Raw genomic sequence first — 14634 nt, 5'->3', positions numbered from 1 at the left:
TGTTAATAAGGTTTCAGCGTCGCAGGAGTGTACTGACAGGCAGAAAGGTGGTTTGAAGTGTGTATACGTCAATGCCAGGTGCATCCGGAATAAGGTGGGTGAACTTGCAGCATGGGTTGGTACCTGGGACTTCGATGTTGTGGCCATCTCGGAGACATGGATAGAGCAGGGACAGGAATGGTTGTTGCAGGTTCCGGGGTTTAGATGTTTCAGTAAGAGCAGGGAAGGTGGTAAAAGAGGTGGAGGTGTGGCATTGTTAGTCAAGGACAGTATTATGGTGGCAGAAAGGACGTTTGATGAGAACTCATACTGAGGTAGTATGGGCTGAGGTTAGAAACAGGAAAGGAGAGGTCACCCTGTTGGGAGTTTTCTATAGGTCTCCGAAAAGTTCCAGAGATGTAGAGGAAAGGATTGGAAAGATGATTCTGGATAGGAGCGAAAGTAACAGGATAGTTGTTATGGGGGACTTTAACTCTGCAAATATTGACTGGAAAAACTATAGTTCGAGTACTTTAGATGGGTCAGTTTTTGTCCAATGTGTGCAGGAGGGTTTCCTGACACAGTATGTAGATAGGCCAACAAGAGGTGAGGCCACATTGGATTTGGTACTGGGTAATGAACCAGACCAGGTGTTAGATTTGGAGGTAGGTGAGCACTTGGGTGATAGTGACCACAATTCGGTTACGTTTACTTTAGCGATGGAAAGGAATAGGTATAGAACATAGAAAAGCTGCAGCACAAACAGGCCCTTCGGCCTACAAGTTGCGCCGAACATGTCCCTACCTACTAGGCTTACCTATAACCCTCTATCTTACTAACTTCCATGAACTTATCCAAAAGTCTCTTAAAAGACCCTATCGACTCCGCCTCCACCACCACTACTGGCAGCCGATTCCACGCACCCACCACCCTCTGAGTGAAAAACTTACCCCTAACATCTCCTCTGTACCTACTCCCGGGCACCCAAAACCGGTGACCTCTTGTGGCAACCATTTCAGCCCGGGGTAAAAGTCTCTGAGAATTCACTCTTTCAATACCTCTCAACATCTTATACACATCTCTCAGGTCACCTCTCATCCTTCGCTTCTCCAAGGAGAAACAACCTAGCTCTCTCAACCTATCCTGATAAGGCATGCCACCTAATCCAGGCAACATCCTTGTAAATCTCCTCTGCACCCTTTCTATGGCTTCCACATCCTTTCTGTAATGAGGCGACCAGAGCTGGGCACAGTACTCCAGGTGGGGTCTGACCAGGGTCCTATACAGCTGCAGCATTATCGCCCGATTTCCAAACTCAATTCCTCTATTGATGAAGGCTAGCATTCCATACGCCTTCTTAACCACAGCCTCTAACTGCGACGCTGCTTTGAGCGTCCTATGAACCCTGACTCCAAGATCCTTCTGATCTTCCACACTGCCAAGCATCTTACCCTTAATATTATCTTCTTTCATCCTATTCGACCTGCCAAAATGATCCACCACACACTTATCTGGGTTGAAGTCCATCTGTCACCTTTCCGCCCAGTCTTGCATCTTATCTATGTCTCGTTGCAACTGCTGACATCCCTCTACACTATCCACAACACCACCAACCTTTGTGTCATCAGCAAACCTGCCAACCCATCCTTCCACTTCCTCATCCAGGTCATTTATAAAAATCACAAAGATATATACCGAAGGGCAAGAGTTATAGCTGGGGGAAAGGAAATTATGATGCGATTAGGCGAGATTTAGGATGCATAGGTTGCAGAAGGAAACTGCAGGGGATGGGCACAATTGAAATGTGGACCTTTTTCAAGGGACAGCTACTGGGTGTCCTTGATAAGTATGTACCTGGTCGAGTGAGGGAACCGTGGTTTACTAAAGAAGTTGAATCTTTTGTAAAGAGGAAGAAGAAGACTTATGTAAAGATGAGACGTGAAGGCTCAGTTAGGGTGCTTGAGAGTTACAAGTTTGCCAGGAAGGACCTAAAGGGAGACCGAAGAGGAGCCAGGAGGGGACATGAGAAGTCTTTGGCAGGTAGGATCAAGGAAAACCATAAAGCCTTCTATAGGTATGTCAGGAATAAAAGAATGACGAGGGTAAGATTACGGCCAGTCAAGGACAGTAGTGGGAAGTTGTGCATGGAGCCTGAAGAGATAGGAGAGGCACTAAATGAATATTTTTCGTCAGTATTCACGCAGGAAAAAGACAATGTTGTCGAGGAGAATACTGAGATACAGACTATTGGACTAGACGGGATTGAGGTTAATAAGGAGGAGGTGTTATCTATTTTCACACTTTCCAGAATTGCTAAGTCCCCTGGGCCAGATGGGATTTATCCCAGAATTCTCTGGGAGGCTAGGGAGGAGATTGCAGAGCCTTTGGCTTTGATCTTTATATCGTCATTGTCTACAGGAATAGTGCCTGAAGACTGGAGGATAGCAAATGTTGTCCCCTTGTTCAAGAAGGGGAGTAGGGACAACCCTGGTAATTATAGACCAGTGAGCCTTACTTCTGTTGTGGGCAAAGTTTTGGAAAGGATTATAAGAGATAGGATTTATAATCATCTAGAAAGGAATAATTTGATTAGGGATAGTCAACACGGTTTTGTGAAGGGTAGGTCGTGCCTCACAAACCTTACTGAGTTCTTTGAGAAGGTGACCAAAGAGGTGGATGAGGGTAAAGCAGTTGATGTGGTGTGTATGGATTTCAGTAAAGCGTTTGATAAGGTTCCCCACGGTAAGCTATTGCAGAAGTTACGGAGGCATGGGATTGAGGGTGATTTAGCGGTTTGGATCAGGAATTGGCTAGCTGTAAGAAGACAGAGGGTGGTGGTTGATGGGAAGTGTTCATCCTGGAGTTCAGTTACTAGTGGTGTACCACAAGGATCTGTTTTGGGGCCACTGCTGTTTGTCATTTTTATAAATCACCTGGATGAGGACGTAGAAGGATGGGTTAGTAAATTTGCGGATGACACTGAAGTCGGTGGAGTTGTGGACAGTGCGGAAGATTGTTGCAGGTTACAGAGGGACATAGATAAGCTGCAGAGCTGGGCTGAGAGGTGGCAAATGGAGTTCAATGCGGAAAAGTGTGAGGTGATTCACTTTGGAAGGAGTAACAGGAATACAGAGTACTGGGCTAATGGTAAAATACTTGGTAGTGTGGATGAACAGAGGGATCTGGGTGTTCATGTGCATAGATCCCTGAAAGTTGGCACCCAGGTTGATAGGGTTGTTAAGAAGGCGTACGGAGTGTTAGCTTTCATTGGTGGAGGGATTGAGTTTTGGAGCCAGGAGGCCATGTTGCAGCTGTACAAAACTCTGGTGCGGCCGCACTTGGAGTATTGCGTACAGTTATGGTCACAGCATCATAGGAAAGATGTGGAAGCATTGGAAAGGGTGCAGAGGAGATTTACTAGGATGTTGCCTGGAATGGTGGGAAGGTCTTATGAAGAAAAGCTGAGGGACTTGAGGCTGTTTTCGTTAGAGAGAAGAAAGTCAAGAGGTGACTTAATAGAGGCATACAAAATGATCAGAGGCTTAGATAGGGTGGATAGTCAGAGGCTTAGATAGGGTGGATAGTGAGAGGCTTAGATAGGGTGGATAGTGAGAGCCTTTTTCCTTGGATGGTGATAGCTAGCACGAGGGGACATAGCTTTAAATTGAGGGGTGATAGATATAGGACAGATGTCAGAGATAGGTTCTTCACTCAGAGAGTAGTAAGGGCGTGGAATGCCCTGCCTGCAGCAGCAGTGGACTCGCCAACATTAAGGGCATTTAAATGGTCATTGGATAAACATATGGATGATATTGGAATAGTGTAGGTTAGATGGGCTTTAGATTGGTTTCACTGGTTGGCGCAACATCGAGGGTTGAAGGGCCTGTACTGCGCTGTAATGTTCTATGTTCTACCACCAATAAAACTATGTTAGCAATAATTTGTGCTAACAAAGATCAATGCACTTTACAGAAATACATCAATTACTTCAGTGCAAAACCTACTGCATGGCTGAATTAGAGCCTGGGTCACCTCTGCGGCAACTCATGCAATGCAGAATGTAACTGCTCCAGCTATTTCCAACAGCTGTTAATGAGACATTATCCCACTCACCTGACTGAAGTACTGCTCACCTTATCTTGTTCCAATTGTTCAATTAAATTCTTTGCATCGCGAAGTTGAGTGATTAGTTTAGTCTTTTCAGCAGAGTGCAGATCCTGAAGAAAATAAACAACGTGAAAAGACATTTTCCATCAGATATCCTGATTATATTGGACAATACTTACAACATAGTAAAAGGCATTTACAAACCGGGTTTATCTCCCTTACGCTTCTTCAAGAAAGTGCTCTACTATGTTTCACAGCCACCTGAAGGGGCTGGTGGGGCCTCGATTTAACATCTGATCCAAATATCCGACGATGCAGCATTCCCTCAGAACTGCACTGCAAAGTCAGCCAAAACTTTGTGCCCAAGGCCTGGAGTGTGACCTGAACCCCAGAGTCTTGTGATTCAGATGCAAAGTGCGACCAACCGAGCCATGACTAAAAACAAATCCTCCTGCACCATTATCCAAAAATTGGTACAACACACAGCATGATCACAAGCTTATGACAATGTCAATCTCTTAAATTAGCTTCACATTCCTATTTTATCTCTTTTTCTGTGAATTCACTTGGTTTCTGTTCAAAAGTTCCATCGTTGTAAATATGAGAAAATTGGCAACTTGTTGCAAAGATAAGTAAATAGATGCGTTGGTTGTAATTTATCAAAATTCGCTGGACTCTGGGGAAGTACCGGCTGATTGGAAAACAGCGAATGTGACGCCACTGTTTAAAAAAGGAGGTAGACAAAAGGCGGGTAACTACAGGCCGGTTAGCTTAACGTCCGTAGTTGGGAAATTGCTGGAATCCATCATTAAAGAATAGCAGGACACCTGGAAAAAAATGGTTCGATCAAGCAGACGCAGCATGCATTCATGAAGGGAAAGTCGTGTTTGACGAATTTACTGTATTTTTATGAAGATGTAACGAGTGCGGTTGACAGAGGGGAACCGGTGGATGTGGTGTTTTTGGATTTCCAGAAGGCGTTCAATAAGGTGCCTCACAAAAGGTTGCTGCAGAAGATTAAGGTACATGGAGTTGGTGGTAAAGTGTTAGCGTGGATTGAGGATTGGCTATCTAACAGGAAGCAGAGAGTTGGAATAAATGGGTGCTTTTCTGGTTGGCAGTTGGTGACTAGTGGTGTGCCGCAGGGATCGGTGCTGGGGCCTCAACTGTTTACCATATACATGGATGATCTGGAGGAAGGGACCGAGTGTAGGGTAACAAAGTTTGCGGATGATACAAAGATGAGTGGGAAAGCGAATTGCGTGGAGGATGCGGAAAGATTTGGATAGGCTAAGTGAGTGGGCGAGGATCTGGCAGATGGAGTATAATGTTGACAAGTGTGAGGTTATTCACTTTGGAAGGAATAATAGTAAAATGGACTATTATTTAAATGGTGAAAAATTACAACATGCTACTGTGCAGAGGGACCTGGGAGTCCTTGTGCATGAATCGCAAAAACTCAGTTTGCAGGTGCAGCAGGTGATCAAGAAGGCAAATGGAATGTTGGGCTAGACAGGGTAGAGGCAGAGAGATTCTTTCCACTTAGAAAGGAAACAAGAACTGGAGGACACAGCCTCAAAATAAGGGGGAGTCAGTTTAGAACAGAGGTGAGGAGGAATTTCTTCTCTCAGAGGGTAGTGAATCTCTGGAATTCTCTGCCCATTGAAGCAGTGGAGGCTACCTCGTTAAATATGTTTAAGTCACAGGTAGATAGATTTCTGATCAATAAGGGAATTAAGGGTTATGGGGAGCGGGCTGGTAAGTGGAACTAAACCACTATCAGATCAGCCATGATCTTATTGAATGGCGGGGCAGGCTCGAGGGGCCCATTGAGCCTGCACCAACAACAATCCCACCCAGGCCCTATCCCCATAACCCCACATATTTACCCTGCTAATCTCCCCTAACACGAAGGGGCAACTTAGCATGGCCAAGCAACCTAACCTGCACAGCTTTGAACTGTGTGAGGAAGCCAGAGCCCCCAGAGAAACCCCACGCAGACACAGGGAGAATGTGCAAACTCCACACACACACACAGTCACCTGAGGCCGGAATTGAACCCAGGTCCCTGGCGCTGTGATGCAGCAGTACTATTAAAGGGAGCAGGTGAGGAAGTTGGAGATGCTTCAATCATAATCTTACAAAATGCAATTTGTCCATGGATTGGATAATTGCCAATATCACTATTATTTAAGAATGATTAAGAGAAAAATTAGAACATTTGAAACTGATTTTTCTAGTGTCTGTTTTGGGGACTTATTAGAATTTGTCACCTAGAATAGAGTAACTGAGCATTTGGTCAAATATGATTTTATCAGCAAGAAGCAGGATGGATTTGTATATGGTTACATAATATCCAACAAACCTAGCTCAACGTTTTGCAATAACAAAAATATTTCAGTGTCAATTAATGTTATTTATGTGAACTTGCAGACAGCATTCAATAAGTTTCCACATAAAAAATTTAACTAAAATTTGCATGCATTGAATTGGAGGCAATCCGTTGGCACGGTGGGGAATTGGTTAGGAGGCAAGAGACAGAGAGAGGCACTCTAGTTGTCAAGATGCATCTAGTGGTCTCAACCAAGGATTTGCACTGGGGCTTCAGCTTTTCACAATATTTCTAAATGACTTAGTGGAAGGGCTACAGAGTCATAAAAGCAAATTACTACGGATGCTGGAATCTGGAACCAAAAGAGAAAATGCTGGAAAATCTCAGCAGGTCTGGTAGCATCTGTAAGGAGAGAAAAGAGCTGACGTTTCGAGTCCAGACGACCCTTTGTCAAAGCTTTGACCAAGGGTCGTCTGGACTCGAAACATCAGCTCTTTTCATCAGCCCGGGGCGACCGGCAGGGCGGACGCGCCGGGGCGACCGGCAGGGCGGTGTTCATTCATCCGTTGTCGCAGTGCCTGCATGGTTTCCCCAATGTACCATGCCTCGGGTCATCCTTTCCTGCAGCGCAGCAAATGAACACCGCTTGACAATCACCAGGCAAGACTGTTCTCTTCCTGTTGGGGAGCACTTCAGCAGTCATGGACATTCGGCCTCTGATATTCGAGTAAGCGTTCTCCAAGGTGGCCTTCACGACACACGACGGCGCAGAGTCGCTGAGCAGAAACTGATAGCCAAGTTCCGCACACACGAGGACGGCCTCAACCGGGATATTGGGCTCATGTCACACTATCTGTAATCCCCACAGCTTGCCTGGACTTGCAGAATCTCACTGGCTGTCCTACCTGGAGACAATACACATCTCTTTAATCTGTCTTAATGCTCTCTCCACTCACATTGTTTGTACCTTTAAGACTTGATTAGCTGTAAGTATTCGCATTCCAACCATTATTCTGTAAATTGAGTCTGTGTCTTTATATACCCTGTTTGTGAACAGAATTCCCACTCACCTGAAGAAGGAGCTTAAGGCTCCGAAAGCTTGTGGCTTTTGCTACCAAATAAACCTGTTGGACTTTAACCTGGTGTTTGTAAACTTCTTACTGTGTTTACCCCAGTCCAACGCTGGCATCTCCACAGTATAAAAGGGAACCCAGAGCAAAGAAAAGCTCCACCCATTTTGAAATTCACCTTTATTTTTTCCAGCTCCTGATAACGCTCATCCAGTTGTTCTTGTAGGGCTTCCTTTTCACTGGTCATCTGAGTGCAGCGTTCTTTATGTGTGTGAATCATCTCCTTGCAGCGCTGTAGCAGATTTTCTTGCCTCTTCACGCGTTTCTGAAGAACTGTTAAGGAAGTAGCATCTCCAGCTCCCTCTGTATGACACAATGGTAACTCATTTGTTAGCAACAGAACTGTAAAAGAATGTCTGCAAACTACGCCACAATATTTTCCCCGTGTTAACACAGACACTAAAACTATTAGAATTGTTTACTGATATTGTAAAATCAATTACTAATGTAACATAAACTTGAAATGTCAAATTGTCACTCATCATACTTGACTAAATCTATGTTCTATTAAATCTCATTTCAATGTCTGACAAGGCCAGAAATTTGATTCTCAAATTAACTGACCATTAATAAAAAAAACTTGAAATATTAATTGCAAAACTTTAAAGCCAGTCTTGTACAAACTCAAAAAACATATCAAGTAAAAATAATTTTAGCGTATTTGTGAAAAATGAATCTTCAACATTTTTCTCAATTCACTTCAAGAATTCCCTCAAGTACCCACTTTAAACACTGATCACTAACAGAACAACGATCTAAAATTTTGACTGTTAACAATTTCAGAGTGAGAGCTACAAATCTATCAAGTCAATCAGCCCAAGCAGACAAGGATTTCTCGCGTGCTTAAAAGTTAAAGTTTCTCATTTTGTTTCTAATACAATCCAATTGAGGAAATTTTTTTTGTAATTCAAAATGATTTGTTGATGCACAGCATAAAAATTGTTTAATCACGAACAAGGAATTAAATTACCAACAGGGACTTCAGGCTTTTGTACTTGTATCATAACCAAGGCCATAAAACTGCACAGAGCAAAATTATGAATGAAAGCAAATTACTGCGGATGCTGGAATCTGAAACCAAAAGAGAAAACTCTGGAAAATCTCAGCAGGTTTGGCAGCATCTGCAAGGAGAAAAAAGAGCTGACGTTTCGAGCCCAGATGACTCCTTTGTCAAAATTATGAATGCTGGAATTCACCTGTTAGTGTTAAAAATAAATTCTAAGTGCTTTGGAAAACGATGAAAAATACATAGTGGCTTAACATATACAATGAGCCAGAATTCACTGTAGCCAACAAACAAATGGCACCCAATATGTGTCAGATGATTTGTCATCTGTTGAAGTTCCAGGAGCCTTTACAAATTGTAAGTTGCCACAAGAGGAAGACCAAAATGGCATGGCAGCCTCTACAGAGAATTTAGGGTCTACATGAACACAGCAAGCAAATGTGCATCTTTTTAACCAAACTGAACAGTGTTAATGAACAATGCAGAGTCTGAACCTGTTAAATAGAGAATTCAATGTCAAATCAGATACAGGGGAAAGATTGGATTGCAAGAGAAACAAGGAAAGCAAAAGTGAAACAAACTACAATCTATTAAAATCTCCAACAAAAGCTAAAAGCTGAAGCAATAAGATTCCACATTTGAGCACCAGAGAGATTGTCAGGCAGTATTTGAGACTTGTCACACAGTTCAAAGAGCACTTGCGCAATGGATGAGCCCAAACTTTCCAGGCGAGTTTCGTCCCCATCTACAGTACAGGAATTTCTTCCAGCTCAATACATTTGAATGGGAAGCTGGACAGCAGGATGCTGTTTGAAGCAACATTTCAAAAAGCAAATTCTGGATTTTTACATTTAATGGCTATTTGCCCTCGTCTGACGTTGCTGTCTGATTCAAGCACAGATAACAATCCGTGCCCCAAGTTTCACTGTTTTTACAGTAAATTCCAGCCCCATAACATTTAGGGAAACCCCCCCCCCTCCCCTCAGAGTGTCTGCACATCTGTAACTAGGAAAGCTTTTTTTAAATTTTGTTAATTTAACTTTCAGATTAGATGAAAGGCATCACCTCCAAATCCATCAGGACTGTCAGTGTTATTTTCTTCATTGTTGGAACTCAGTTGAGCTGCTTCTGTAGTTTCCGTCATGGATGCTTGGGTTGTGGATTCCTGCAAATCTGCATTTGTCCCCCCGAGTCCCATCCTGTGTTTTAGTAGTGATACCTAAAGGTGTAAAATTCCCAATGTTAACAGAATGAAGAATATTTCTGACGAGTATAATAACACCAGAAACAGAAATAGAAGTAGGCCATTGGTCTCCTTCAAACTATTCTGCCATTCAATAGAAAGGCGAAATATTGGAGAAATATTGAAACAACATCAAAATGTTGAAAATACTCAGCAGATCTGGGGGCATCTGTGGAGAAAGAAACAGAGCTAACGTTTCAGATCCATATGCAGTACTCCAGTGTGGTCTCACCAAAGTCCTGCACAAATACAGCAAGTCTTCATTACACTTGCATTAAAATATCCCACAATAATGATCACGATACTACTATGTTCACAAGTTCATAAGATACAAGAGCAGAATTAGGCCATTCGGCCCATTGAGTCTACCCCGCCATTCAATTGTGACTGAAATGTTCCTCAACCCCATTTTCCTGCCTCCTTCCCATAATCCTTCAACCCATTACCAATTAAATATCTGTCTAACTCCTACTTAAATTTACTCACTGTCCCAGCATCCACCGCACTTTGGGGTAGTGAATTCCAGATTCACAACCCTTTGGGAGAAGTAATTTCTCCTCATCTCTGTTTTAAATTTGCTACCTCTTATCCTAAGACCTCTCGTCCTAGAATGCCCCACAAGACGAAGCATCCGCTTCTCGTCTACTGAATGTGTGTTCCTTATAGTTTGTTATATCTGCATGTAACTTTGCGATTCATGTATAAGACACCCAAATCCTTCTGAAAATTAATGGTTAATAGTTTCTCACCCTTTAAAAATAAGAGGGCACGATTTTCCCAAAAAATTCGAAGTGCCCAACGGGACAGGAGGAAAATTGACACCAGATCGCCGGCATCACTGGACCTGCCATGCCTCACCCATTGTCCACCCTGGCTGCTCCAATCACAGTCCCACCCCATCCCGCCCACCCCACAAATCACAGGTATCCCGAACACCGGACCTGCCTTGCACCGTCCCCATGATCACAGCTGCCAGCCCACCTGCCCCACCCCTGACTGCCGGCCCTGCGCCATCCCCCCCAACTCCACTGGCCAGTAACTGGCCCACCCTCCCTATCGTAGGTAGCAGCCCCGTCCCCGGATCGCCAACTCACCCTACTGTCCCCGCCTATTTCCCCACAAACCCCACCCGCTCACCAGCCTGGCCCCACTGCTTTCCTGGCATGTCCTCGCCCTCCCCCTCCAATCACCGGCCCCGTCTGCCTGCCCTCCCCGTCTCCTCCCCACCCACACCACCAATTGCAGGCCTCACCCTCACCCTGCCTGGCTGGCCTCGAACCCCACCAATCGCTGGTACCTGCCCTGCCCACGCCCCCCCCGCCCCCCCCCCCCCCCCCCCCAATCACAGGTACCAGCGCCATTCCCGGATCATCAGCCTCACCCATCCGACAGTTGACCTCCGACCCCACCCTGCCTGCCACTCCCTCCCTGGCGTCAGTACCCACCCGAACGCCTGCCCTTCTGAGTCCCCAGATCACCAACCCGCCCTGCTGACCCCCACCCACCCAATCGCCGGCCCTGCCTATTCCCTCACCTCCCCGCTTGCCAGCCCATCCACGCCGATTGCCGGACCGACACCGCCCCTCCCAATTGTCAACCCGTGTCCTTTGCCTCGGCCACCCCTTATGGCCGGCCGTGCCGTCCACCCTCAATCGCCTGTCGTGGTCATCCCCGTCAAGTCGCAGGCCCCAACCTGTTCCGCCGATCACTGGCCCTGCCTCTCCCCGCAAGCTGATACATGCGCCATCGCCCTGAATGCCTGCCGATCCATCCCCCAAGTGCAGATATCAGCCCCAACCCATACCACTGTTGACCCCTCAATGAACCCCAGCCCCACAATGCCCCAGCTCTGCCGCCTGGTACCCGCCTGCCCCCGAAACACAGACAATAGCCCCACCAGCCCTGCCGTGTCACCCCCACCCCACCTCCCCTGACTGCTGGCCCGCCCTACCACGATTGCCAGCACAGACCCAACCCGCCCCCAGCCTCCGCGTCTCTGTCCCCTCCGCGCACGCCCCCCCCTCCGGCCACCACCCCGTCTCGTCCCCCTCCACCCACTGCCTCTCCAGTCCCCCCCTCACATCCCCCTCCACCCACTGCCTCTCCAGTCCCCCCCTCCGCCCACTTGTTCCCGTTTCCCCACTGACCCATTCCCCCTCCCTCCGCCTCCTCTCTCTCCCGTTCCCCCCTCTCTACTCCCACCTGCCCCTCTGCCACCTCCCCCCTCCGCCCCTACCCATCCCCCCGCCCCCAACCCGTCCCCCCTCCCTCTCCCATCCCCCATCGCCCCCCCGTCCCATCCCCCCTCCCCCTCTATCATCCCCCCGATCTCATGTCCCCCTCCCCCTCTACCCCTCTCCCCGTCCCCCCTCCCATTCCCCCTGCACACCCCCACCTCCCTCTCCATCTCACGCCTAGTCTCCAAATCTTGTCCCCCCCGCCGCGCCCTCTCCTGTCCCCCTCCCCTCTACCTTCCACCCCCGCCCCGCACCACTACGTCGCCTCCCTCACTCTCCCGCGACCCCTGTTCAACCGTCCCCCCTCCCTCACCCTTCCCCTCACTCTCCCGCCCCCCCTCCCACCGCGCTCCCTCTCCCGTCCCCCATCATCCCTGCCTCCCACCACCCTTGCTCCCTCTCCCGTCTCCCATCGTCCCCCCGTGCCTCTCCCATCCACCATCGTCTCCCCCCCCGTCCCCCATTGTCCCTCCTCCCGATCCTGTCCCCCATTGTCCCTCCTCCCGATCCCATCGCCATCACAACCCCCCACCCCCCATTGCACCCCCTTCCCGCTCCCTCTATCACCCCCCTTGCCCCCCCGCTCCCCCTCCCGTCCCCTATCGCCCCCCTCCCGCTCCCTCTCCTGCCCCCATTGCCTGCTCCCGTTCCCCCATCGCCCCCTCCTACCCCCCCCACTCCCATCCCCCATCTCCCCCCCCACACCCCACCTGTCCCGTCCCCCATCGCCCCCCCTCCTCTCCCCCCATCCCTCACTCCCACACCTCCTCCCATCCCGCCCACTCCTTCTCTCGTCCCCCCCCACTCCTTCTCTTGTCCCCCCCCTCCCACTCCTTCTCTCGTCCCCCCCCCTCCCACTCCTTCTCTCGTCCCCCCCCTCCCACTCCTTCTCTCGTCCCCCCCCTCCCACTCCTTCTCTCGTCCCCCCCTCCCACTCCTTCTCTCGTCCCCCCCCCCCCCACTCCTTCTCTCGTCCCCCCCTCTCCCACTCCTTCTCTCGTCCCCCCCCCACTCCTTCTCTCGTCCCCCCTCTCACTCCTTCTCTCGTCCCCCCTCTCCCACTCCTTCTCTCGTCCCCCCTCTCCCACTCCTTCTCTCGTCCCCCCCCAACTCCTCCTCCCGTTCCCCCTTCCCACTCCTCCTCCCGTTCCCACTCCTCCGCCCCCCGTTTCCCCCCCTCACACTCCTCCCCCCGTTACCCCCCGTTTCCCCCACTCCCACTCCTCCTACCCCCGTTTCCGCCCCTCCCACTCCTCCTACCCCCGTTTCCGCCCCTCCCACTCCTCCTCCCCCCGTTTCCCCCCCTCCCACTCCTCCTCCCCCCGTTTCCCCCCCTCACACTCCTCCCCCCGTTACCCCCCGTTTCCCCCCCTCCCACTCCTCCTACCCCCGTTTCCCCCCTTCCCACTCCTCCTACCCCCGTTTCCCCCCTCCCACTCCTCCTCCCCCCGTTTCCCCCCTCACACTCCTCCCCCCGTTACCCCCCGTTTCCCCCCCTCACCCCGTTCCCCCCCTCCCGCTCCTCCTCCCGCTCCCGTCCCCCCCTCCCGCTCCTTCCCCCCCCCTCTCCCGCTCCCCCCTCCCTCTCCCGCTCCCCCCTCCCTCTCCCCTCCTGCCCCCCTCCCGCTCCCGCCACCCTCTCCCCCTCCCCCGCCCCCCTCTCCCCCTCCCCCGCCCCCCTCCCTCTCCCCCTCGGCCCCCTCCCCCGCCCCCCTCCCCTCTCCCGCCCCCCCCTCCCTCTCCCCCTCGGCCCCCTCCCCCGCCCCCCTCCCTTTCCCGCCCCCCCTCCCTCTCCCCCGCCCCCCTCCCTTTCCCGCCCCCCCTCCCTCTCCCCCTCCCGCTCCCCCTCGCCCCCCTCCTCGCCCCCCTCCCGCTCCCCCTCGCCCCCCTCCCGCTCCCCCCGCTCCCCCTCCTGCTCCCCCTCCCGCTCCCCCTCGCCCCCTTCCGGCTCCGGCTCCCCCTCGCCCCCCTCCCGCTCCCCCTCGCCCCCCCTCCCGCTCCCCCCTCCCGCTCCCCCTCCCGCTCCCCCCTCCCGCTCCCCCTCGCGCTCCCACTCCCTCGCCCCCCTCCCGTTCCCCCTCGCCCCCCTCCCGCTCCCCCTCGCCCCCCACCCGCTCCCCCTCGCCCCCCTCCCCGCTCCCCCTCGCCCCCACCCCCCCTCTCCCGCTCCCCCTCCCCCCTCCCCCTCCCGCTCCCCCTCCCCCCCCTCACCCCCTCCCGCTCCCCCTCGCCCTCCCGCTCCCCCTCGCCCTCCCCCTCGCCCCCTCCCCCTCGCCCTCCCCCTGCTCCCCCTCCCACACCCCCTCCCACCCTCCCGCACCCCCTCCCACCCTCCCGCACCCCCTCCCACTCCCCCCTCCCTCACTCCCTCTCCCCCCCTCCCTCTCCCCCCCCACCCACTCCCTCTCCCCCCTCCCTCTCCCCCCTCCCTCTCCCCCCACCCACTCCCTCTCCCGCTCCCCCCTCCCTCTCCCCCCCACCCACTCCCTCTCCCGCTCCCCCCCCCTCTCCCCCCCACCCACTCCCTCTCCCGCTCCCCCCCTCCCTCTCCCCCCCACCCACTCCCTCTCCCGTCTCCCTCTCCCCCCCCACCCACTCCC

General features: G+C 51.1%; 1 protein-coding gene across 6 annotated transcripts in view; it reads right to left on the bottom strand.

Annotated features, from left to right (window-relative positions):
- The window catches only part of golga4 (golgin A4), a 188303-nt gene that overhangs the window by 118836 nt on the left and 54833 nt on the right, over positions 1-14634 (bottom strand). For all 6 annotated transcript variants that reach the window (XM_078216643.1, XM_078216641.1, XM_078216640.1 and 3 more), the window contains 3 exons: positions 9620-9773; positions 7667-7851; positions 4113-4196 (listed from right to left, as the gene is read on the bottom strand). In XM_078216643.1, the coding sequence (XP_078072769.1) occupies positions 4113-4196; positions 7667-7851; positions 9620-9773 (423 nt within the window). The remainder of the gene's footprint in view (positions 1-4112; positions 4197-7666; positions 7852-9619; positions 9774-14634) is intronic.

The sequence above is a fragment of the Mustelus asterias genome, chromosome 7, assembly GCF_964213995.1.
Source record: "Mustelus asterias chromosome 7, sMusAst1.hap1.1, whole genome shotgun sequence".
Taxonomy (NCBI): domain Eukaryota; kingdom Metazoa; phylum Chordata; class Chondrichthyes; order Carcharhiniformes; family Triakidae; genus Mustelus; species Mustelus asterias.
Note: the sequence above shows the minus strand (reverse complement) of the source record. Positions and strands in the feature narration are given on the sequence as shown.